The sequence below is a fragment of the Columba livia genome, chromosome 1 (genome assembly GCF_036013475.1).
Source record: "Columba livia isolate bColLiv1 breed racing homer chromosome 1, bColLiv1.pat.W.v2, whole genome shotgun sequence".
Classification (NCBI taxonomy): domain Eukaryota; kingdom Metazoa; phylum Chordata; class Aves; order Columbiformes; family Columbidae; genus Columba; species Columba livia.
The window spans coordinates 201,536,075-201,561,483 of record NC_088602.1 but is presented as its reverse complement, the minus strand read 5'-3'; the positions used below and the strand labels follow the sequence as shown (position 1 = coordinate 201,561,483).

The window sequence follows — 25,409 nt, the reverse complement described above, 5'->3', positions numbered from 1 at the left end:
ACACAGAGACCCTAAGAGCTGGATATGTTTATATTATAAGGAAATAAATGTAAATCATGTCACAAACAAATAGTACTGTGAGAACATGTGCATTTAATGTAGAGTAACATATTCTTTAAGAGTATCTATATAGCATGTATGTGAAATTCAGCAAACTCTTAAACCCTGGATTATTTAATGATAGAAGCCACTTTATTACATTTTTATTAAATTAAAGATGGTTAAGGCTAGATTCTGAGAAGCTTAATGACATTTAAGTATTGTCTTCTTCCCATGCCCCATGCTGACAGAAGCTATATTAGCACAAATAATAATGGTATTATTTCTGCTTACATTGTGAAATGAGTATTTGTCAGGCTGATTGGAGAAGGCAAAACCTACCCCCTTTTTAATGAGTTTAAAAGCTTTTAGACTCTCTGATAAATTTAATAAAAATTGATCTATCATAATTATCTAGTCAGCTTTAGGTGGTGGTCTTTACAATATTTATGGGAAAAGAATCCAGGAAACTATGAAACTGGATCTTTTCTTATGTAGTATATTTATACTAAATATTATCTAGCATATTTAGTCACTTATAAACTGCTGACAATACTAACATCATGATTTTCTGTGAGGTAATTTTATTTCCTGGTGTATTGATTGTATTTTAAGTTTATAAAAGAGAGTTCACAACATACTTTTTGTTTCCAGTATTGGTTTCTAGGAAAAAAATGTTGCTGCCCATAAAAAGGGAGGAAACTATAGTAAAAAATTCAGAAAAAAACACTCTAACAAATATTTTCAAGAAAACTAATTTATATTTTCCACATTCTTGAAATAAAAAGTTGCTTTAATTTATATTTCTTAATTATTGCTTCCCAGACAAATGATGTGCCATTGAAGCCTTTTAAGTCCTACAGAGGAGGATAAGCTTTCCTGGAGTATTATGTTTTAATGTTTTGTTTGTTTGTTTGTTTTCACAGAAAACAAAAACAAAACCAACAAACTTAAAGTATACTTAGTATTCTGATACAGAGCCACATTCAGTTTGGAGCTGGAAAGGGTACAGTAACTATTAGGAGCTATGTTACATTTGGGGACAGCTGATTCAGTCAATAAATTCAATTTTTTGAGACAATATTGCTAAATACTTTTAATAAACATTTATTTATGTCAATTACTAGGACTCACTGGTTTGGTCACTATCCATAAAAGTAGAATAATAACCACACAAGGCAATTGTTAGATGACCTGAGTGATAATGAATGCATTGTTGCATTTCTTGTGCCTGAAACAATTTCTTTCAGCCAAAGTAAATTATTTTATACGTTAAGTAGACTATTGTTGCACTTAAACGAAATTAGCCCACTTGAGCTTTTCTTAATATATTTTGTTTCACATCCAATTATCATTTCAGCTAATTTTACAAAGGAGCAGCATCATAGTAGTGATTCAATTATTTTTAAAACAATTTTAAAAACCCAAGGGAATTGTAGAACCATTTAACTATGGGATTTGGATCTGAAGCATGCAGATAGATTTCACACTTTAGAGGTTTGGTAGATTTTACATCATTCCAGAAAACGTTTGAAACCAGCTAATCTCAAAATGTCTTAATTTCTGAAGGTAACAAAAGTCACAGTATCCTGGACATACCTACTATGCATAGAAACTTTATAAAGTACTCATGTGCTCAGAAATACCTTGGTTAGGATGTGGGAGCTGAGCACCTAAATTCAATCATTCAAGATGAGTAGAGAGGTGCCTCGTTTCTGCTTAACTGTCTTGAAAAGCCATTTGTGGTCCTATCAAGACCAACCCTATCACTCTGGGAAATGCCCTATCAATGGCAAGGTGCTGACATCACCAAATGCTTAGTGCTCTTAGTAGAAAAAATGTTTGTCCCCACTTTACACTGAAAAAGGCAGGTTCATGGAGTCAGGAAAGAAGGGACTCTGATGCTTACACTCCTGTTATCTGGGAATTCGTTGCTGGCAGGGGCACAGCTGCAGTTCCAGTCTCTGCTTTTGGTGTTTCCTCATTTATTACTGTTATTTGTTAATATTAAATGTGTGAATGTTTCTGGAGTTCTACACTTCTGCCAGATACCTCTTTCTTCTGACTGAATGCCTCACCTTCTGGGCAACTGATTATATACCACTGGATATTCTGAAATACATAGTGTTATATAACTGATCAGTCATCCGTATTATCCTAATATTATCAGCAGTACTACCTATTTAATTATTAATAGAACAATTTTGCACTGTTTTTCCTGTGCTTCACATTCAGTAGGTCTCTAAGTTCTCTCAACCAGACAAATAAATAACTGAATTGCTGAGACCTTCCATTGTCACAGTAGAAGGAGTTAAAAACAAACATGCAAAGATTTTAATATATAGCATAGGCCTCATATCCTCCAGTAAAGCTAATTTTGCACTAGCAAAGTAGGGCTTCATTAGCTATTCTAGTATCCAGAAGATTCTTGGTGTTCTCTTTTTATTCCAGCACTTTTCTGTGTTTAAAATTTCCTTTTGCTACTCTAAAGAAACTATAACCCAAATCCCACTGGAAACAGTCTGATTACTCCTCTCATGTAGTAGCTAGGCAACTGGCAACAAGATCTTCTGCACAGATATAAGCGCTTGTCCTATTTTTTTCTGTTTTTTCTGGGAAGAAAAGTAAAAGGAGCCAGTGTGCAGCAGGGGTTTAGCAGTAAGGAGAGAAGACAGGTGATAGTCCTTTTGGATTATGGCCATCTTAAATTTCCACAGTGATACTTATACACAAATGCAAGAGGGGCAGATAACTTCTGAAGAGAAACACAGAGAGCCATGAGTCCCAGTTTGTCCGCTTTTGCTCAGATTTATAAAATTAGAGGGAACTATTGACAGATTATACAGGCTCTAGAAAACAGATGTCAGAAATATATAAGCAAATTTTGTACGTAAAGGTCATCAATACTTTGGAGCAATGCAATTGCTGTTAGTTTTCACCTCATATTTGTCCTGCTTGGCTTTCTAGAACTTCATTTCTGCTTAATTTCTGTTAGAAAAGTGTTACGGATCTTCCTGCAGGAGCAGAAAACCAAGAAAATATTTTTTCAGTATGTGTAGCATTCAAAGTATTCAACTGTATCACTTCAAGACACCACATAATTTTACTGTTAAGTTTTCAAATAAGTAACTTCCTATGTTTGTTTTATCACAGGTACAGGAATGGCTCTGTTTAAACTGCCAGACCCAGAGGGCAATGTCAGGACAACTTGGGGATATGGGGAAGGTGCCACTTCCGAAAACAGGACCTTCACAACCAGTATCCAAACCACCTGCTTCTCCTCAAAAACAGCCTATGCCTGCTGTCTCACATTCCCCTCAGAAGACTTCCACACCGCCTACAGCAGCAAAACTGAAAGAAGAACCAGGCGTTCAGAAGGAAGTTCCAAAACTTCAACAGGGGAGACTGGAAAAAACGTTGTCAGCTGATAAACTCCAACAAGGAATTCAAAAAGAAGATGCAAAACTTAAGCAGGGAAAACTGGTCAAGACACCCTCAGCCGATAAAATCCAACGTGTTTCTCAGAAGGAAGACCCAAGACTCCAGCAAACAAAGCTGACAAAGACAGCCTCATCTGATAAAATTTTGCATGGACTTCAGAAGGAGGATGTAAAATTTCAAGAGGCAAAACTGGCAAAAACATCCTCAGCTGATAAAATTTTACATGGAGTTCAGAAGGAAGACATAACACTTCAAGAGGCAAAATTGGTAAAGACACCCTCAGCTGACAAAATTTTACATGGAATTCAGAAAGAAGACCCAAAACTCCAACAAATGAAAATGGCAAAGGCACTATCAGCTGACAAAATCCAACCAGCAGCTCAGAAGGAAGATAAGCAACTTCAGGAGGTCAGATTGTCAAAGGCAGTTTCAGTTGATAAAATCCAACATGGTATTCAGAAAGAAGATCCAAAACTTCAACATGAGAAAATAATGAAAACTCCATCAGTGGATAAAATCCAACAGGAAACTCAGAAAGAAGACTCAAAACTTCAGCAAGGGAAACTTTCAAAGACACTTTCAGCAGAAAAAATTCCTGCAACAATAAGTTCAGATCAAAAGAAACCCCTAAGCACATTGGAAGAAGATAAAAAACCTGTGCTCCCAGCAAAGAGCACACCACATCCAGAGGACAAAAAAGAACAAATTACAGCTGAGACTAAAGACCATGTTGCTGAACAGAAAGCAGAAGCTGAAGAACCTGATAAGGGACTTCAATCTAAGAAGCAAGAGGATGTTAAGAAAGAAGGTTTGACAACTGGGATTTCAGAACTGGTTTTGAAAGCTGAAAAAGCTCAGGGAGAAGAAATTCCTGTTCAAACAGCACCTTTGCCAAGAACTGGCCATGTGGAAGCAGCAAAGGAAAAAACAGTAAGTGACTTTCTCACTCATAGCCGCCTCCCTTGCTACAATTTAGAATCTGATCCTGACAGAACCTCTCCCTTATGTCTTCCTGCTCTTTATTGTAATTTTCTGTACGGAATGATTCTAACTTATAGAATCAATGAGTCCCATTGAGTGAAAGTTTCACCAGTTAACCCTGTGCTCTACATGCAACTTTTCAGTACTTGTTGCATGATTTTCAGTCTCAAGCAGTTAAGCATTTAAACTAAGACACAGTTCCTGTTTAATAATTTTTTCCAATACTTTTGTTTTATTTACCTGCTTCTATAGACTCTCAGGTCCTTGAAGTATAGCTTTTGAAATGGGATTGTTTTCATAGTTCTTAATCTCAGAGGGGAATAATCTGTGATGGTAAAATGTACAGTGTTTTGCAATATTTAAGTGTAAGAAACATTTGAGGAATACTTTGTGATGCCTGAACGTGGTATGTTAGAATATGCAACCTTTATGTTTTTTTTAGTATTTCATTTGCTTACCTCATATGGACAAGTACTTTTAGGTAGGGTTCTTGGTGGGCTCTGAAGTCAGACAAGTGGGTGATTTTATGACAGCTTGTACTAGAGGGCCAGATGTCTTAAATATATGCATTTGCTGGATGTGAAGTCACCAATAAGTTACTTTATCAGCCAAAGTGGGTAATACACACAATTTGTTGAGAAATGAAATTAAATGCTAATTATTATGTTATGAAAGTACAAGTAGATTTTTGCTCCCTGAAAAAAAAACAAAACAAAACAAACAAATAAAAGAAAACCAACCAACATACAGGAAAAAAACTCAAAAACCAAACAACAACAACAACAAAAACCAACAAAACATGCACCTAGTAGGAAGCAGCTCAAATTGTTCAGAATTAAAGATAAAGCTGGTGCCTCATCTAGCTTGTACTTCATTAAAATAGCTGTGTTTTTTCACCTTTATTTAAGTATTTTAATCTTCTCTGTGCTGTACACCAAACTTTGTTAGATACAGTTCTTTTGCAACAGAGCATGTGACAGAAGTGGAAGAGATAACAATTTAAATATCACATATTGGTTCTTTTTCAGTGGCTAAAAAGAACCAATATTTAGGCTTTGAAGCAGGCATTTTATATGTATTTCAGGACGGAATTGTATCAAGAATTTCAGATATGTGTCTTTTTAAATAGGGGTGCAAGGGAAGACCTAATACTTTTGCACTTAACAAACTGCCGATGGCATTTTATACCCAAATCTGTGCAAATTGTAATTACTTACTCTTGTAGTATTCCAAGGAGAAAAGTAAATAATACTACCCTCATTTTTTCATTAAAAAAAAAAAAAAAGACAACAACACTTCAACAAGTCCCTAAAGATATGGAGAGGCTTGGAAAATCACAAGTATCAATTGTATTTGGAGATCTCACATAATTGCAAATAAATGTGACTTTAATATTAGAACACTTTAAAATCTTTGGGTCTTAAAAAACTCACAGTAGGCAAACTTTCAGAAAAAATGTAGTTCTACTACTCAGAATGGCCCAGTAATTCAATGTGTACCAGATCACTTCCTACTTTACCAGAAAAAGTGGGTTCTTTTTCTTATTGATTAAAATAAATTTTTCATTTTCCAAGAGTCATTGAATATATATATATATATATATATATATGATTCTTAGCAGCATTATTTCTTCAATGTTTTGCTGTTCATCTAATAATCTTATGTTTGCAGTATGTTTACAGGTTTGACAATGATGTTTTTGTGTATGTGATGGCCAACCCTGTAGAAAATAAGTTATTAGTCATTTAAAAATAGATCTAGCTAATGACAATGTCCTAGTTCTCAGGCTGAAAGAAATAGGGAAAAAAAAACACACACAAAAAAAGCAAACAAAAATAACTCAACCAACCAAGATAACATGAAGACCAATTTTTTTTTTAATTATTTTTTATTTATTTTAAGTTACGTGCATGTGATCTTCAAGCATGATGTGGAGGATAATTTTTGCATGACGTATCACAGGGCAGACAACTATACATACAAAAATTATATAAAATATATTCATATTGTTGGTAGCCTTAGAAAGATACTTGGATTTTCTCGTGACATTTATTTCTAGTGAAAAAAGGAGTCCTTCCTTATTGCAGATCTTTTTCATCTCCTTACTGTACAATAGCACTCTTTCCTATATTCTATTTCCTATTAATCATAGCAGAGATGTTATGGTGTACAGTGAGGTTCAACAGCAAGGTGGGCAATAGCAACGTTCATTGCCATCTCCTCTGCTTTTGTCACTGAGTAGGTACTACACCTTGGACTCACAGATACTGGCACCATCACAAATTACAAGGAGAACAGCTAAAACTGTTCCATAACCTATCTACATATTTATGAACTTAACTGTTTAGCTGATGCTTTCTGGCTCTGCTTTACAAGTCACTGAATCGCTTCATCTCCCTGTGGAGAACCAAGACCTGCCAGATTGACTTTCACTAGTTAGACAGGCTGTCCATCAACTCCTGGGAGAATTTCTGAGCTTGAACAATGGATTTTCTAGTAGCTCATCTAAGTTGATGACACTGTGTTTGGTTTGGTATGTCTTTAGCAGTATGAACATGTTGGAAATAAAGTAAAAAATAACAATCAAATGTCAAAGCTGAAATTCCAGTGAGGGGCATCATACTTCTGGATGGAAAAATCCTTTGGTTCTAATGAAAAGTGTATTTTTTTTTTAAACGTAGACCAGTAAATTCCCCTTAAACACTTTCTTCGTTAGTGAAGGGAACAAAAATGTAAATATTACATACAAACCCAAAAATTTTTAGCTATGCTTCATTGCTGACTTTCATTAAGAGTATTTATAATTCTGTCATTACGGGCTGGAGAATACCTGAGAGTACATTTTTCAGAATAAGAAGTGCTGAAGTGTTGAAGTGGCGATGACTTACAAAAGATTTTTGAGTCCTATAGGCTTCTCCATATTTATGTATTAATCTCAACTTTCTCAATAGAGTTGTCTTTAGAAATATTTGTTTTCTTATTTGATTTTTAATTGCAATGGATTTTGCTCTGCTATCAGATATTTGGTTTATCATATTGGGTACAATATTGGTAAGAACAGATGTAGTTTATATTCAAGGTAGTATATGATTTTGCAAAGCATATAATAAATCACTCCAGTGAAATGCAGACTACTTAATAAAAAATTAACTAGTAGATTACTGTGATATTTATATTACTGTTTTAATGTAGGATTATGTGCACAGTGGTATGTCTATAGGCAAGAACAGGTACTGTAAATGTAGATTCCATAATAAAGAAAACCTGAGTCATTTTTAAAAATAATATAGATGACAATAACAAATGTAATGTTTATGATATTTAGGCATTAAATATAACTTTAGTGTGAATAAACATTTGAAAATACTTGCAAGTACTAGCAACTTAACAGGAGTGTAAATATAACTTTAAATTATAATTAACCACTGACATAATTTTCTTAATATATTTATTCCACCTTTTTTTTTTTTTTTAACTCAGTATATTGCCAATGAAGATGTTAAAGCTTTAAATAAATGGTTTGCTGTACTTCAGAAGTCATTGGCTTAGATTAGCAAAGGTGATAAATACTACCTACCTGTATTATTTAGGGCCATAACAAATAAGATCACACTATATTACTAAAACCAGGAGGCTTTGGGATTCTTTTTCTCAAATTGCTAGTGGAGGTGGGGACTTCTTGTAAGATTGTCAGCTAAGATGACAGCTAAGATGACCTGTCATTTGGAGAGTTAGCTGTTTTGTTTAGCTGGATGCTGAGATACTTTCCTTAGGTACAGAGCATTTCACAGTAAGAACTAAACACTTGCTGAAGGATATTCTTGATATTTTTGTTATCTAAAGAAGGAGATAGAAGTACGTATCATTCAGAATGGTGTAGAGGGATCCAGAAGCCAGGAGAATGACTAAGGATCCTGACTTGTTTGTTTCCTTATTTCCTTCAATCTATAGCTGACTGTTGTGCTTTCCTCCCTGCAATTACACTTCCCTACGAGCAGCTTACTGCTGCATTACAAATTAACTGAGAAACTTCTTTTTGTTCATGGGGTACTCAGAAAATGTTTGTACAGCTCTGAACTGCAGATATGGTGACATTGCAAATTGCATTACATCATGCTTCAATACTCCATCATTAAATGGGCAAAGAAAGAAGCAGACCCCAAAAAATACTGCAAGCTGATATTTGATGAGCTATATTACTTTGTATGTAGAACTATGTAGGCAGTTTTGAAACACAGGTAATTGAAAGCTTCATCTAAATTAACCCCCAAACATCTTGTCCCATGCATACGTGAACAAATGATAGATTATAATTTATAAGTGTTCTGGAAAGAATTAACTACAGTATTTGTTTATACTGAAAAATAGATCTCCGTGTGGACAGCCAGACAAAGCACAAATTCAATTAAAAACTCAAAATTTGAGGAACTTTTTGTATTATTTTAGTAGCTTTGAATAATAAAATTAGTGTTCAGCCTTTATGGTTTAATATAATTCTTCTTGGCATGATATTTTTTTTCCTTGAGACATTAACTCATCTTTTAGAAAAAAAAAAAAAAAATCACATGTGTTTACTTGCCTGGAGACATTAAGAGTTACTATATAAATATGTACACACATATGTATTTATTTTTTTAGGAAAAGGAGGATGACAAATCAGACACATCAAGCTCTCAGCAACAGAAAAGTCCACAAGGTCTGAGTGACACCGGCTATTCTTCTGATGGGATATCAAGTTCACTTGGTGAAATTCCAAGTCATATCCCCAGTGATGAAAAGGATTTACTCAGAGAATCTAGTAAAAAAGACACTGTTTCACAAGAAAGTCCTCCAAGCCCCTCAGACCTAGCTAAATTGGAAAGTACTGTACTCTCTATTTTGGAAGCTCAGGCAACTACACTTTCTGATGAAAAGTCTGCTAAAAGCAAAGAGCTTTATGAAATGTACAGTGAACAGACAAAAGATCCACATAAAACAAAACCTTTGCCCGTCACTCCTGAGTCTTACAGTTCAGATGAGGAAGACTTAGAAACTATTCAAAAAAGTGAAAAAAACATTGTAGAAGGTGGCAAAGGAAGCACTTCCTCCCAAGCAGACTACAAAGAAGAGGAAAGAGACGACTTACCATCAAGAAGACAGCGCTATGATTCTGTGGAAGACAGCAGTGAAAGTGAAAACTCACCTGTCCCAAGGAGAAAAAGAAGAGCCAGTGTTGGTTCTTCAAGCAGTGATGAGTACAAACGAGATGACAGCCAGGGATCTGGTGATGAGGAAGACTATATTAGAAAACAGATTATAGAGATGAGTGCTGATGAAGATGCCTCAGGTTCTGAGGATGATGAATTCATAAGAAATCAACTGAAAGAGATCAGTATAACTGATAGCCAAAAGAAAGATGAAGTGAAAAGCAAAGCCAAAGGAACAGCTGGAAAACATAGAAGAATGGCACGGAAAAGTAGTGCAAGCTATGATGAGGATGCAGGAAGGCGACATTCATGGCACGATGACGATGATGAGACTTTTGATGAAAGCCCAGAGCCAAAATACAGAGAAACTAAAAGTCAAGACAGTGAAGAACTTGCAGTAACTGGGGGAGGCGGCCTTCGACGGTTCAAAACAATAGAATTAAATAGTACAATAACAAACAAATATTCTGAAGCATCTGAACAACAGAAAGGCATTTTATATTTTGATGAAGAGCCTGAGCTAGAGATGGAGAGTCTTACAGATTCACCAGAAGATAGATCTAGAGGAGAAGGGTCTTCTAGTTTACATGCTTCTAGTTTCACACCAGGTACATCTCCTACTTCAGTGTCATCACTTGATGAAGACAGCGACAGCAGTCCGAGTCACAAGAAACTGGGAGGGGAGAGCAAACAGCGCAAATCCAGACATCGGTCACATGGTCCTCTTCTTCCAACTATTGAAGATTCTTCAGAAGAAGAAGAACTACGGGAAGAGGAAGAACTACTAAAGGAACAAGAGAAACAGCGTGAATTAGAACAGCAACAAAGAAAAAGTTCTAGCAAAAAATCTAAAAAGGACAAGGATGAACTAAGAGCCCAGAGAAGAAGGGAGCGTCCAAAGACTCCACCAAGTAATCTTTCTCCCATTGAAGATGCATCTCCAACAGAAGAATTACGACAGGCAGCAGAAATGGAAGAGCTGCACAGATCTTCCTGTTCAGAATATTCACCTAGTATTGAGTCAGATCCTGAAGGATTTGAAATCAGTCCAGAAAAAATAATAGAAGTACAAAAAGTTTATAAATTGCCTACTGCTGTCTCTCTATACTCACCAACAGATGAACAACCGACTGGACTCCCAAAAGAAGAAAGCGGTCAAAAGACATTGAAAAGTGCCGAAGAGGTATATGAGGAGATGATGCATAAGACCCATAAGTCCAAGCCATTTCAAATTGCAAATGAAAAAGATGAAGTATTTGAAAAAGAATCATTATATGGTGGAATGCTAATAGAGGATTATATTTATGAATCTTTAGTAGAGGATAGTTACAATGGAAGTATTGATACTAATCTTGTAATGAGACAAGATGAGAGCAATGAATATATACAACAGAGAGGAAAAGAGAAAAAAATAAGAGCATCAGAACAGATCTATGAAGAGCCACAGAAAATTACTGATCTACAGAAAGACTACTATAGTGTTGAGACTTTACATTCTATTGTGCCTCAAGAAGATATAGTGTCCAGTTCTTACATTATCCCAGAAAGTCACGAAATAGTTGTATTAGACAGCACAGTAGCTTCCACCAGTGAGGAAAAACAGTTGTTAGATGCAGAAGCTGCTTATGAAGAGCTTATGAAAAGGCAGAGAAAGCAGCTAACCCCTGGGTCCAGTCCAACACAACCCGCTTCAGGTTTCATTCCCACATCCGATACAAAGGCATCTAGTGTTGGAGAAACAGTGGATAGTGCATCTTTAACATCAAGCACTACTTCAGCAATCTCAGATGTTTCACCTGTCAGTAGCACACCACTTTCTATTCCAGATGTTAAAATAACACAGCATTTTACAGCAGAGGAAATTGAAGATGAATACTTAACAGATTATGCCAGAGAAATTCAAGAAATAATTTCTCATGAAACATCAATGTTGACATACTCTGAGACATCAGAAGGTGCTGCATCAGTTTTACCTTCTGATACAGCTTCCTTAACATCATCGACATCTTCAGTTTGTACCACAGATAGTTCATCACCTATAGATAGTGCAACCACAGGTTATGTAGATAAGGCAGATGCTGTAGATAAACTAGCAGATTCTGAAGGTGTCAGGATAATAGCCCAAGTTCCCTTAACTTCTACAAAAGAGTACTCTGAAGTGAGCATGCCTTATGAATCTGTTGCCGAAGCCACTAAAAAGGCATCTATATCATCTGATATGGAAAGCGTGGATCAAGCTGCAGTTTGTTTGTCTGAAACTGCACCTTCAGCAGTTGTAAAACCCAAGCAATATGAAACTGATACCATTGCCTTTGATACCTCCAAAGCAGAAAAGGAAGCAGCTAGAAAAATGAAAAGTACATTAGATGCTGGCATTGTCAAAATTCATCCTGAAGATTCACGCAAAGAATTGGGTGTTGATATGACAAGAATTAATTTGACTAGTGCTACATCTGAGCAACCACCTATATGTATAGCATCAGTACTAGTAACAGAGCCTGCATCAGAAACATCTTCTGTACCTACTCCTGGTGTTGTAAGTAAGACCAGCATGGTCCCTGTGCCTTCCTCAGCTCCTGCTGTAACATCCAAAGTATTCTCGCTTTTAAGAAGCTCTTCTTTGGATTCTTCTGCACAACTTTCTCCACCCCCGCCTCCTCCTCCTCCACCACCTCCTCCACCACCATTACCTCCACCTATTTTACCCAAGCCAGCCATTTATCCCAAAAAGAAGTCACAGATTAAGACTCCGGCAGCAACAGATCCTACAGTAGTACCTGCAGTCACGAGTGTTCCAACACGTGAGTCCCCAGCTGTATTAAAGAACCATGTGGTACCAGTCACAAAAACATATACCCCAACACCACCTCCTGTGCCACCCAAACCGTCCTCCATTCCAGCAGGGCTTGTTTTCAGTCACAGGCCCACTGAAGTAACTAAACCTCCAATTGCTCCAAAACCAGCAGTTCCTCCTCTCCCAATAGCTGTTCATAAGCCATCAGAAACACAGCCCAAACCAATAGGTTTGTCGTTGACTTCAAGTATGACTCTGAATTTGGTCTCTGCAGCTGAATACAAAATAGCATCTCCCACTTCCCCTTTGTCTCCACACTCTAACAAATCTTCACCAAGGTTGACAAAACCCTCACAGGAAACTTATGTTGTCATCACTTTGCCATCTGAGCCTGGAACTCCCACAGAGGCTATAACTAGTCAGGCTGTTACAAGCTGGCCTTTAGAAGCACCTTCGAAAGAACAGATTCCCCAGCCTATGCAACCAATTTTTACTTCATCCATGAAAACTATGGAAATTCAAAGTATGGCAGATCAAAGTTTGTATATTTCAGGTGCTTTGCAAACTGTTCCTGTCACAACACAATCAGCTTTTGAGAAATTACCTAGTTCAAAGTCAGAAGTAGTAACACGAGAGGTAACCAAGACCACAGTGTCAGTGGTTAAGGGCCCAGCACCTGGTTTTGGTTTAGGTAGTGTTGCTATTACTATACCTCCAGAGCCAATACATATAGTAGATCAACCCAGGTATAGAGAGAATGGAAGATTCCATCCCCTGGGTGATGTCATAGATCTTCGCACTTTAACTAAGATGGATATCGAAGTGAGAGACAACTGTATGGATCTCTCTGCTGTTTCCATGGATGTGAGAAGGCAAATGCCAGCAAGTGATACATGTGGGCGGCCAGTAAGTACTGTCCAGCCATCTATAATAAATCTTAGCACTACCTGTGTTGCAGATCCTTCTCTGTCTGTAGTCACTGAGACAGTAACTGTAGTGACCTGCACTGCCCCTGTAAGCTACACTGCCAGTACAGACAGCCTTGTAGATCTGGGACATGCGATGACAACGCCACTTCAGCTAACAACAGCGAAACACTTTGAGCCTGCATACAGAGTAACAGGCAGCCCGGCATTCCCTACAGGTAGAGACGAAGTGCCAATAAATTTATCCCTAGGTACTTCAACGCATGCAGTGACATGGGCTACTACAAAGCCTGTTACTGTACCACCCGTTGGTGTTACAAATGGTTGGACTGACCTCTCCGCTTCTCAGGAGCCAATAGAGAGTGGAGCTGTTGACCTTAGCACTACAAAATCCCACAGAACAGTAGTAACAATGGACGAAACTACTTCAGGTATCATAACAACAGTGATAGAAGATGATGAAAAGCCTGTGGATCTGACTGCAGGGAGAAGAGCTGTCTGCTGTGATATGGTTTATAAATTGCCATTTGGTAGGAGTTGTACAGCACAGCAGCCACCAACTACACTTCCTGAAGATCGCTTTGGTTACAGAGATGACCATTATCAGTATGATCGTTCAGGGTCATATGGCTACCGAGGAATGGGAGGTATGAAACCATCTATGTCTGACACAAATTTATCAGAAGCTGGACTGTTTGCATACAAAAGCAAGAATAGCTTTAATTATCGAGTTGGGGCAACTGATGCAGCAGTAGATCTTACTTCTGGAAGAGTTACTACAGGTCAGTATGACACAGCAGCAGATCTTTCTTTGAAATATAATTTTGATGTTCTTCACCTCATTTCAGGATGATTTTTTATTATTTTTCCCCTCCTTCTGTTGTTTTGTTTTCTTTTGGACAGTGTGACAAATAATTCCGGATTACACGTGTTTTCCATTTCTTCATTTTACATGTGTTTTGCACAGAGGTGCCTGCATGTGCCTGCATGTTCAGAAATGCTGTTTGCTTCACATCTAAAGTAGATCATTAACCTGAAGATTTGCATGCAGTTTCCCCTTCCCATTTAATTCATCAGGATGAGATGACTTTCAGAATCCGCAAAGCAGCATTCTTTTGTGGGACTGGACTGTAACTTTGCCCTATAATTTCAGGTGAGGTTATGGATTACTCAAGCAAGACCACTGGTCCTTATCCAGAGACTCGACAGGTGATTTCTGGCATCGGGCTCAGTACACCACAATATTCCCAAGCAAGAATGGTTTCATCTCTGGGTTCCCAGTTTGGCGTTGGAAGTGTTTTAAGATCATCCAATGGTGTTGTTTATTCTTCAGTAGCGACTCCAATCCCATCCACGTTTGCCATCACTACACAACCTGGTTCTATTTTCAGTACATCTGTCAGAGATTTACCTGCTCTCCAAACAATTGACTCAGTGCCCTCTATATCAACTTTACAACAGAATCAACCACTCCCAAGATCATACAGTTTCTTGACAACAGTGGCAGCTGAAAAAGATGCAATTACTGCCATTGATATGGAGACAGGGTTGCCACCTCTTACTATAGAAACTATTACAACAGAGCCAACCAACTTGATACCTGCTTTGACCACAGCATCTGAAGTTTATACAGACGCAATTGAAGATGAGGTTGCCCTTCTCATTGCCCCTGAAGAAGGCAAACAACAGCAGCTTGATTTGGAGCGTGAACTTCTTGAGCTTGAGAAAATAAAGCAGCAGCGTTTTGCAGAAGAGCTGGAATGGGAACGTCAGGAAATTCAAAGATTTAGGGAACAAGAAAAGTTTATGGTGCAAAAAAAGCTTGAGGAGTTGCAATCCATGAAACATCATCTCTTATTTCAGCAAGAGGAAGAACGACAAGCTCAGTTTATAATGAGGCAAGAGACATTAGCCCAGCAGCAGTTGCAGCTTGAACAATTCCAACAACTTCAACAACAGCTCCACCAACAGTTAGAGGAGCAAAAAATTCGTCAAATATATCAGTATGGTTATGAACCTTCAGGAACTGGCTCACCACAAACTACCACAGATCAAACACTTTTGGAAGGACAGTATGCAACCACAGAAAATGGCCAGTTCTGGCCTACTGATGATGCAACCACTACGGCTTCAGGAGTGCTGGGTATTGAAATTCCACAAAGCCAAGCATGGTATACAGTTCAGTCTGATGGTATTACCCAATACATACCAAGGACTGGTATCCTAAGCTCTGTGTCAGAGATGTCTCTTAAGGATATTGATGTTAGAGAGGAGAAGCAATTGAAAAAGAGAAGTTCTATGCCAAAATTACGTGGTCCATATGAGGAGCTTGAGGAGACTCTGGAAGAAGAGCCACGATGCTTCAAAAAGATAGTGGACAGTGGAGTGCAAACTGATGATGAAGATGGAGCAGACAGAGGTTACACAAACAGGAGACGGAGAACTAAGAAGAGTGTTGATACGAGTGTTCAGACAGATGATGAAGATCAAGATGAATGGGATCTTTCTAGCAGATCTAGAAGGAAACCTCGTGTAGGGAAATACAGTGAGAGTACCACTGAGGCAGACAAAGCTAAACAATTCTCCAAAGTATCTAGTATTGCAGTTCAGACAGTGGCAGAGATTTCAGTACAAACAGAACCTGTAGGAACAATAAGAACACCTTCAATCAGGGCCCGATTGGATGCTAAGGTAGAAATCATAAAGCACATTTCAGCTCCAGAAAAGACATATAAAGGAGAAAGTTTGGGATGTCAAACAGAGACAGAGTCAGATACTCAGAGTCCCCAATATCTGTCAGCTTCATCTCCTCAGAAAGATAAAAAACGCCCAACACCATTAGAGATAGGATACTCAACCCATCTTCATCCAGACTCCACATTGCAGGTAGTTCCTTCCCCTCCCAAATCTCCCAAAGTTCTCTATTCACCCATTTCACCTGTTTCACCAAGCAAAGTTATAGAGTCAGCATTTGTACCCTATGAAAAACCCATCACTGATGACATCAGCCCTCAGAAGATGCTGCATGCTGACATTGCCAAGGTTCCTCCATCAAGCCCAAAGGCAACAAAGATGATGCAACGCTCTATGTCTGATCCTAAGCCCCTGAGTCCCACAGCAGAAGACAGTTCCAGAGCTCAGTTTCAGTACACTGAGGGTTTCATGGTAAGAAGTATTTGCTTGCCTTTTTTTTTTTTTTTTTAAATATTTAACTCTACAGCTATCAGTACAGCATGAGGTCTAGCACATTCATTTGCAATACCTATGTATTTAGTCTTTTTGCACACCTGCTGAAAAGTCCCAAGCAATGTCTGCTCTCTGAAGCAATGGTTATTTACTTCATTGCTTTGCCTGAAATTACAGGAATCCATACCACAGTCTTACTATGATTCAGAAAAAAAAGAAAAAAAGAAAAAAAAAAAATTCAGAATTTGGAAGACACATTCTATTTTACATGGCAATTAATGGCCAATTGAGTAGTTACCACCAAGTCTTCAGAAAATGAAAAGCATTTTCTTTCTAATCATACAACACTCAGCTCTTGTGGCACAGTCTACAGTGTGTTTGCCTTGAAACTACTGCATGCTTCTTTTGAGAGGCAGCTAACACTAGATTCATAATCACTTTAGTTAGCTGTCCTCTTCGACCCTCATGAGGTTACTTGGCCATTTGTGATTCTGTGGGTAATCTTGTGACCCAATGTGTACATCTTTTATCTCTCCCAGACCAAAAGGTCTCAGATCACAAGCCCATTTTTTGTCTGCTTGTTTTGGATAAGGAGAATTATCAAGAAGTTGTGCAAGTGTTGAAGGCTGTTTCTTACGGAGTCAGAGAAGGCAATTTTGAATAAGGCTGGCATCATCAGGATTTAAATCTGTCATTTCTACAGTATTCCTTTTCCTTGAGTGGTAGGATTTCTGATTGGAGAATCAGTCTGGTTTTTGTTTCGCTCTTTTTACACATAAGAGGATGAAGTCTTGGCTAAAAAAAAAGTACTTTTAGAATTTTGCATGTTCTTGGCTGTCCTTTTGTCCGAGCCCTTTCCTGTCTCTCAGTTGCAGGGTCAGTATCTTATTTGCGAGAGCTCTAGTAGAGTTGCCCTTTGAGTTCTTCAGCAAATTTTACCTTTTATGTTCAGTTATCTGTGAACACATGAGTGATTAGTACATGCTGAATAGAATAATGAGGGGTTTTTCTCTATGTTTGATAGCTTGTGGTGACTTTCAAATGCAGAATTATCTAGTTATGCCCTCCAAGTCTCACAACGTAAGCAGTTTCTGCAGCTTCACATATTTATGTGGATATTAGATGCCTCCTGCGCTGTTACTGCTTGGAAAACTGTAGTCATGGCATTAGCCATCATTCCCTAATGCAGGATTAGCACAGTGGGGGAAACTGTAGCACAAGCACTAAAGTTTCACGTAGAGAATTTGGAACAGCATCTCGAACATTGCTCGTGAGTTAGAAAGTGTTGGGTTGTACTAGATATTGGAGAGTAGGTATAATGTTGTAAAATAACTGTCAGTGCAGTGAAACTGTTACTGAGGACAAATTATTTAGTTTGCCTGTTTCACAGATACCTGTATGTTTGATATGAATTTTATACTTTATATGCTAAATGATAAATTCTATGAACAGCAAATTGTTTAAAGGCCTCTACAGTAGAGTTTGAACACGTATTCATTAATGAGACATGGAAACAAAGGGCTTATACATAACTGTTTATTTTTTACCTACATGTTTACTACTATTTTGCCTTAAGCCCAAATAGTGAGCTACATTGTTCTTATTAGTATGCAGCCATCAAGCAGCAAATAGCCCATGTCTCAAGGTACTTACAGTCTAAATAAATGAGATGGATATTTTTATGGAACGTAAGGTGCACGTAGACAAATGTAAGGAAAGTAAAAAACTTCCATAGATGTAAAGTGGGCTACACTAACTGTGTCATGTGGCATATGGTGAGGAAGCTGCTCTGTAACCTCCCATGGCTGCTTTCAACTTTGATGATATCTCTTTCTGATAGAGTTTTGTTAATTAAGTATCTGAGGTTTGGTTAGCTTAGACTGGCATCAGGTATATGAAATTTAAAGGCAGAAAAGAGACACATGACAAAAAGAGAGTATTTCAGGTGAAGCTTACATAATGTAGTGACCTCATCAGCATCTGTAAATACGGTCATGAATTCATTTTGCCGTTGCTATATCAGTTTTGGTTACTCAGTGCAGTTATGTTGGAAAGGAGGGATCTGCAATATGAGTTCTAAATGATCTCCTCATTTTCACAAGACTGACAATGTTCTCTCCAGCATGTCTGTGTTTATACTGAGAACCTGGTTTTAGGACTGTATCATCTTGGAAGAACAGGAAAAAGTAGTCAGTGATTTATTTCTTATACCTTTTGTAACACTCAGAAGTTCTTCCTGAAAGTTAGCATACACACAGTGTCACCATTGACAAAGTGTAAATATTGTTGACATTTTTTCAACAGCATTGTTACAGCAATATATCATTGTTATACTTGAGTTTAAATACAGAGTTGCTTTTGAATTATCTTGCTAAGTGTGAAAGTAAGATGTTTCCTCAACTTTAAGATATTTTTGGCACTGGGACTGTTTTTTTCAATCTGTGTTTGTACTGTGTCTACAACAGCTAAAGTCATTGTCTGTAATTCTCTGTGTACCCGTTTGTGCCTCCTGGCTGGAGATCTCCTAGTTATTAAAAGAGAAGGGTGGAAGGGATCAGTTCTGTCATTCAAAACAGTGAAGTTCAGTGTAGAAAAACTTGTGAAGCAGCTCACTCTGGAAAAGAGAATTTACTAGAGCTGAACATAAAGAATAAAATGGCAATGAAAGATTAATCTTTCACTACCTTAGGAAAATTGAGTGTGTATATTAATATTTTTTGCATGGATGATTATCCCATTGCTTTTTTTAGTAGTTCTTGTTTCAGGGTTATGTCTTTGTCTGAATTCATAGGCACTGCGCGTGAAAAGGGTGTTTATGTGTTCACATATATTTTTCACAGTCTTCTTTTTATAGCAGTTTATAAAAAAAAGTTGATCTTTATGCAATCAGTGGGACTAAAAGGGTGAGAATAAAATTGGTCTCTTTCAAAGTTTTACAATGAAATGATACCTTGTCCTTCAGGCAGTACACTTTCATCATTCATGTACTTCTTCTGTTGAAAAATATATTTATTACAACATTTCAAGAAAAAAAATATTATGGAGACTATGACTAAGAAGATTAAATTATGTCTCTCTGCTTTAAATAGGATTTTATTCTTTAATGTGTCTTTTATAAGAAATTATTACAATGTTTTGTCTAATTTAGTGTAAAGGAAAGGCTGAAAAATAACTTGGTAGCTAATCACATAATAATAAGTATGCAGATAATATTGCGTTAAGTGATGGCACATTTAATTTTCAGCTAACAAGTTATATGTTTGCATTACATTTTCATTTACTGTCTATCACCCAAAAAAAATGTTGTGGAAACCACCTATGTAGAACTGATACTTTGAAAAGATCCACATTTTGCTGTTTTGTGAGCTTTGGGCCATTTGAGCTCCCAGGGACAATGATCTCCGTAGGGCTGACCTTGATAGACTGTCCGCAGCCCGGCGTGGTAGCTTTCCACAGATTCAAAGCCATAGCAGTGATTTCTGTGAGGACACTGGCAAGTGTTTGTAGAGTTTGAAAGTGGAGATTTAAATTTGTCCATTCAGCAGCAGCAAAAAGTTGTGGGTACCTGTCTGCTTTAATAAAGAAGCTTTGCACCAGAGCATCACAGCATGAAGTCACATGCCAGTCACAGTCAACTTCAGCATTTGTACAAATTGCGTGTGTGTAATCAAAGATGGAAGTTGTCTTCCTATTGCCTTTGGATGCAGAATGCCTCCACAACTAAACTGAAGCAAATTGCGAAAGGTCTTGCACATAAACTGTCACTCACGTATAACATCTACAGCTAAGCAGTGCATAAAGACTCAGCAGAACTGTTTGTATTAGTGAAAGTAATGCAAAGACACATCTGTCAACAGCCTGTCAGCTTCAGGGTAGAAAATGTACATTTAAGCTTCAACACTTCGAACAAATTCTATCAATCTGTTTATTAAGAGCATTAACAGAGACTTTCCTCAAATTTTTCATCTGATGTGAGTTGTTGCAGTTGTAAGGCAAATATAATTCAAGTCTTTATACTATAGTAGAAAAAGTAAGTGATTTCAAGCAAAATCGTAAAAGGTTGTTTCTTTATTTAGGTAAGAATTGCAGGATTTCATCTATTGCTGCAGTAAGACCAGAAATGATTTTATGCTGATTTTTAAAGTGAAAACAAGGAACACTAATCTGTCTTTTGTCTTCTGTGGCATTCTAAATTTTTAAAATTTAAAACTGAAGGTTGGGACATCAGTGATTTGGGCTGCCTTTTGCTGTGTCAGATGTGCTGTACATCTGGGCACTGGAGAGGGGAAGGAATGTGGAATGTGGTTGTTCTCAGCAGAATTAAAATCTTCCATATGTGACATCCATGATGTTTTGCTTGTTTATTCAGGACTAAGCTGATCACCAAACTTGTATGACAGTGAGGAATGTTTTGCTTGGGTAATGAATAGAGATAAATGGTAGGGGTAATTACCTGGTTTGGAGTTTGGTATTTCTGTTTACCTTCCTCAGCAAGTAGGCTCTTTCTTAGTGTCATGTCAGAATTTCAGGTGAGAGATTTCTGCTATTGTTGAAGCACAGAACATTGTTGTTTCATTTTGGGCTAATTCCAGCCAAAAGGGGTTGGTACTTTGTTACAGCTCTTATTGTAAAATCTTCAGAAGTGTTTTGTGGTCTGAGAAATAGGTGGTCACGTGCTTGTAACTGCAAGAGGCTTAATTCAATTACTTTAGTTTTCCATTTTAATCCTGTGAACTGGTCCAGAAAAAAAGGAAGAACCTTTTGTTTTCTGTAAAATTTATATTTCGGTATAAATGAGCCATTACCTCTGACAGAAAGAACTGCTATTTGGGTTTAAGTGCAAACAGGTGTTGAGTGAAGAACCATCTTTGGCATCTTTGATATTAGAGTAACCTAGATTTAAAGTGTAAGTTTTGTTTTGTTTTTCTTTCCTTTGATTCCAGGTTATGCCTGTGGGCTGTGGTTTAATGAAATTCTTCAGGCATAGGTAACAACTGGTCCTTCATTTTGGCCATGCCTATGCCAGTCTTAAAGAACAGTCTGGGAGCAGGCTGATTGCCGTGATTTAAAGGATTTGCATGCAGTTTGTGAAATGTGCATCTGGCTTGGCCCAACAGTGTGTTACCCCGCATAGCAACAGGCTGCATCACCAGGTCTGATTAGGCACGCATGTTCCTGCATCCTTGAAGAGTTCCTGCAGCTCCATGGGGGGCTGGTTCATTACCTATGGCCAGGGCATCTTATTTTGAGATTTAATTCAGGTCAGCAATTCAGAGAAGATGTAGATGTACCCAGTGAGTTCCTTTTGTACTTGATTATCAAGTCACACACTTTTTGTGTGTTTCAAAGGAATTCACTAGAAACCTAGTTGAAAAGGTGATCTCACATCTAGAAACAATTCTAGACAATCTTATCCCCGTGTAAACAGTAAAGATATATCTATCTTCTTATTTAAATATGTGGTTTTAGCTAGATTTAAGATTACTTTTTCCCCTAATGGTCTGAATTATTTACAATTTAGAGTCTTGTCAACATTTCAAGCTACTGCTTCTTGTGCTGTATTTGAAATCCTTTGGTTTAACATTTGTGTGACTCAAATGAGGCATCTTTTTCCCATCTGTCAGATCTTCAAACAGAAAGACTACCCCACACTTGGTCAACATATCATATAAACATTATTTTCTAAAGCACATTTAACTGGGTCAGTCTGTCTTGCCTGATACTTTTAAATTAGTTGATTTCACACCTTCTCTATTCAACCAAGGGACATTCATGAATAATAGAAAATTATTATAGTATTCGCTCTTTTGCTTTTCAAAGAGAAGCCTTAACAATCTTTTGTAAAGCATGAGATTTATGGCAGAGTTGACAAAGAGCCTAGGCTTTCTGTCACTTGTGCCTTTTCTCACCTGCTGCCAACTTAGCCATCTTCCTCTTAAGCCAGCTCTCATATACACATAAAAAAAACAAACCCAAAACCAGCATCCCAGCCACAAATCCCGTTCCTCATATATTTTTCTTCCATAAAAGACAATGAAGAATAAAGGTGCAAAAATATCTTTCCTCTCATTGCTAGCTGTCTTGGTTATCTTGGCTATTCATTTTAAGAATACTTTCAATTTTGGGTGTAGAGAGAGGCCATGTTCCCTGCTTTAAAATAATAAATACAGTATATAAATGTATACAGCAGAACCAAGCAGGCACTGAAGATTTACAGAGGGACACACAGTGACCAGCAAGTTTTTGCCTACTTCAGCTCTGTTTTGCCTCAGACTTTCATCTCCTACTATGTCATAGATTACTGTAGTTGGTCTGAATAAATAGTAGGAGGGTAAAATTTCTACTGGAGTAATTACCTGACTGAATTCAAAAGTGAGTTTCTTTCACATGTTTTGCTGATAAGTTTGGCTTCCTGCATTGTATTCTGTCCACTTTATCATGAGCAGCTGTGACTGGAGCACAGGAAAATCATATTGTACTGAGAAATTGAATGTACATTCTCCAAAAGCAGCAGAAGACCCATGTCTATTACATCTTCCCAAGAAAGGAAGCACTGACTGTGCTATGTTAGCAAGTTGTTTGGTGCAATAAAAGCAGAAATGGATAAAAGTGGCTAATGCTAAAATATCTGTGAGCATACAGTATTGTTGTCCAAAGGGCACCAGTCATTTGCTTGGACTGGTTTTCCCTACTGGAGTTTGAGCGCATTTAAGATACACTTAGGATGGAGTTTCCTATTTAGTTTTCTCTAGAAGAAATCTAGTTTGCATTAATGAAAACCTCCCTGCAAACTGTAGCAGCAAAATGGGCAGCAACTAGAGAAAGCAAATTAAATCCTGTCAAAGTAGTCTGAACATCATCTCTTCACAAAATGCAAGCTTTAGTTCCAACACTTTTGATGATAATTTTATTAAACTATTTTTCATATTGTAAAATACTGTCTTGATCAGCCAAATGTAATAAAATATTTTTTGGAAATGATTCAAGACTGGCAAAATCCCATGATAGCTCATATGTCCTATATGAAGATTAATAAATAAAAATAAAAAAGTGAAATAGTACCACAGTACATCCAAAACTTTTGATCAGATATGATTAAATACAAGAAAATATTCAGAACAGTAAAAGGATGTTCTGAATGCCCCTTCATTCTCCACTGTATGAAAGGTTACCTTTCCTCTGCATATGAGACCTCTAGGATGCTACTTTAAAACAAACCAGTGCATTTAAAATTCTCCCTGTTGTTTGGTTGGTTGTTTGGAGGGATTTGTTGTTTGTTTGTTTGTTTGTATGTTTGTAGGGGGGGTTCTTTGTTTTTGTTTCCATTGTTTGATTGGTTTGTGTTTTTTGTTTCTGTTTTTTGGAAACATTTCAAGATATGCCAGTATTGAGATAACTATTTTGTTCAATCATTTAGAACTTAAAGAGATGCATCTCCATTAAATTTTGATACCTGGGCATACTTTGTCCAAGGACATACTTGTCCATGGAGATGAATTTATTTTTTGCATATGAGTTATTGAAACTTTTTGAACTCTGCATTTTCCCCTGAAGAAAATAATTAAAAATAACTGTGGAGGTGAACATAGCCCATATGATCATCCCAAAAAGAAAAAAAAGAAATGAGCTGAGCAGTAATCTTTGGGCTAGGCATGTATTGTTAATAATCATCACTGCATTAGCATTAAAACTTCATAAATTGTCTACCAGAGCTCTGAAGTTTTACTTCTCATCTCTGAAAATACTTTCCAGGCCAGTTTCTCTCATGCTATTGGTGTTTCAAATTGCAATGTGGTCTGAAAACACTGTTCATTTGTTTGTTTTTTCGTTCATTTGTTTGTTCAATCTTTTGGTTGTTGTTGTTTTTAATTAATAAGCCTTGTCAATACTAGAACTAAATTTACCTTGGTTCTGATCCTTGGAATCCTTCTATTCAGGCTTTAGTTTTCTGAGACAGTGATTTCATATTAAAAATAATTTAAGATAAATAACTATTTACAGTTATAAATTATACTAGGTGCATGCATATGGGTTTACATACTGATGCTGCAAAATCAAATTTTAGTATGAAATGTTGATAAAAATAGTCTCTTCTACAGCACTTGTTTCTTAGTCCAGCACAACATTTTTTATTGATAAACTAAAACTCTTACTAATTTTTAATGGAAGTTTACTTTCCATCTGCCAGCTGGAAGTAGCTATATTAGGTCAAGTTGGCCACTGCCAAACTGGAAGGCAGTTTTAAGTGGGTCGAACAAGAGTTTGTCATAGGCTTGACTTTTTAATAATTCAATGTCAATTTAGAGTATGGAGAAAGCACTCGTATAGCTTTGCTGATGAATATAGAAAACAAAATTACTTTGAAAACCAGAATTGCAATTCAGAGCATTGTTCCAAAATCAAATTCAGTAATGATACAGACAGTACAGGTACAAAAGAAAAAAAAAAAATATATCCAGAAATATAGCTGTTTATGCAAAAGCAGCACTGAAAATGTTCAGGTGTAGCAGCAAAAGTTCAGACTTAATACGATTGAAAAATATGCAGTGCTTTCATGAAAGGCAGCAGAGTTCTTGGGAAATGCTGACAACTTATCCATGTGTAAGATACATGTTGTAATTGTTCTACCCTACTCAGAGGCTGGTGAGACTTCAGCTATAATGCTACATGCGGTTTAGGGCAGCAGCACTTAAGAGTTAGAGGGACTGAAAAAATTCAAAGTTGAGCAAAAGAGAAAGGATAAAAGATTTAGACAGCAAGAGATTGATTGGAAGGCTGAATGATCTGGTTGTGTTAATCTCAGAAGAAAACCAAAGCTGGGCAAATAACGGTCTGTCACTGTGTTCAACATTACTG

At 37.2% G+C, this 25,409-nt stretch overlaps 1 protein-coding gene across 16 annotated transcripts in view; it reads left to right on the top strand.

Annotated features, from left to right (window-relative positions):
• PCLO (piccolo presynaptic cytomatrix protein) overlaps positions 1–25,409 on the top strand; it is a 434,071-nt gene that overhangs the window by 227,123 nt on the left and 181,539 nt on the right. For all 16 annotated transcript variants that reach the window (XM_065049216.1, XM_065049212.1, XM_065049210.1 and 13 more), the window contains 3 exons: positions 3,193–4,410; positions 9,100–14,149; positions 14,521–16,532. In XM_065049216.1, coding sequence (XP_064905288.1) covers positions 3,193–4,410; positions 9,100–14,149; positions 14,521–16,532 — 8,280 coding nt within the window. The remainder of the gene's footprint in view (positions 1–3,192; positions 4,411–9,099; positions 14,150–14,520; positions 16,533–25,409) is intronic.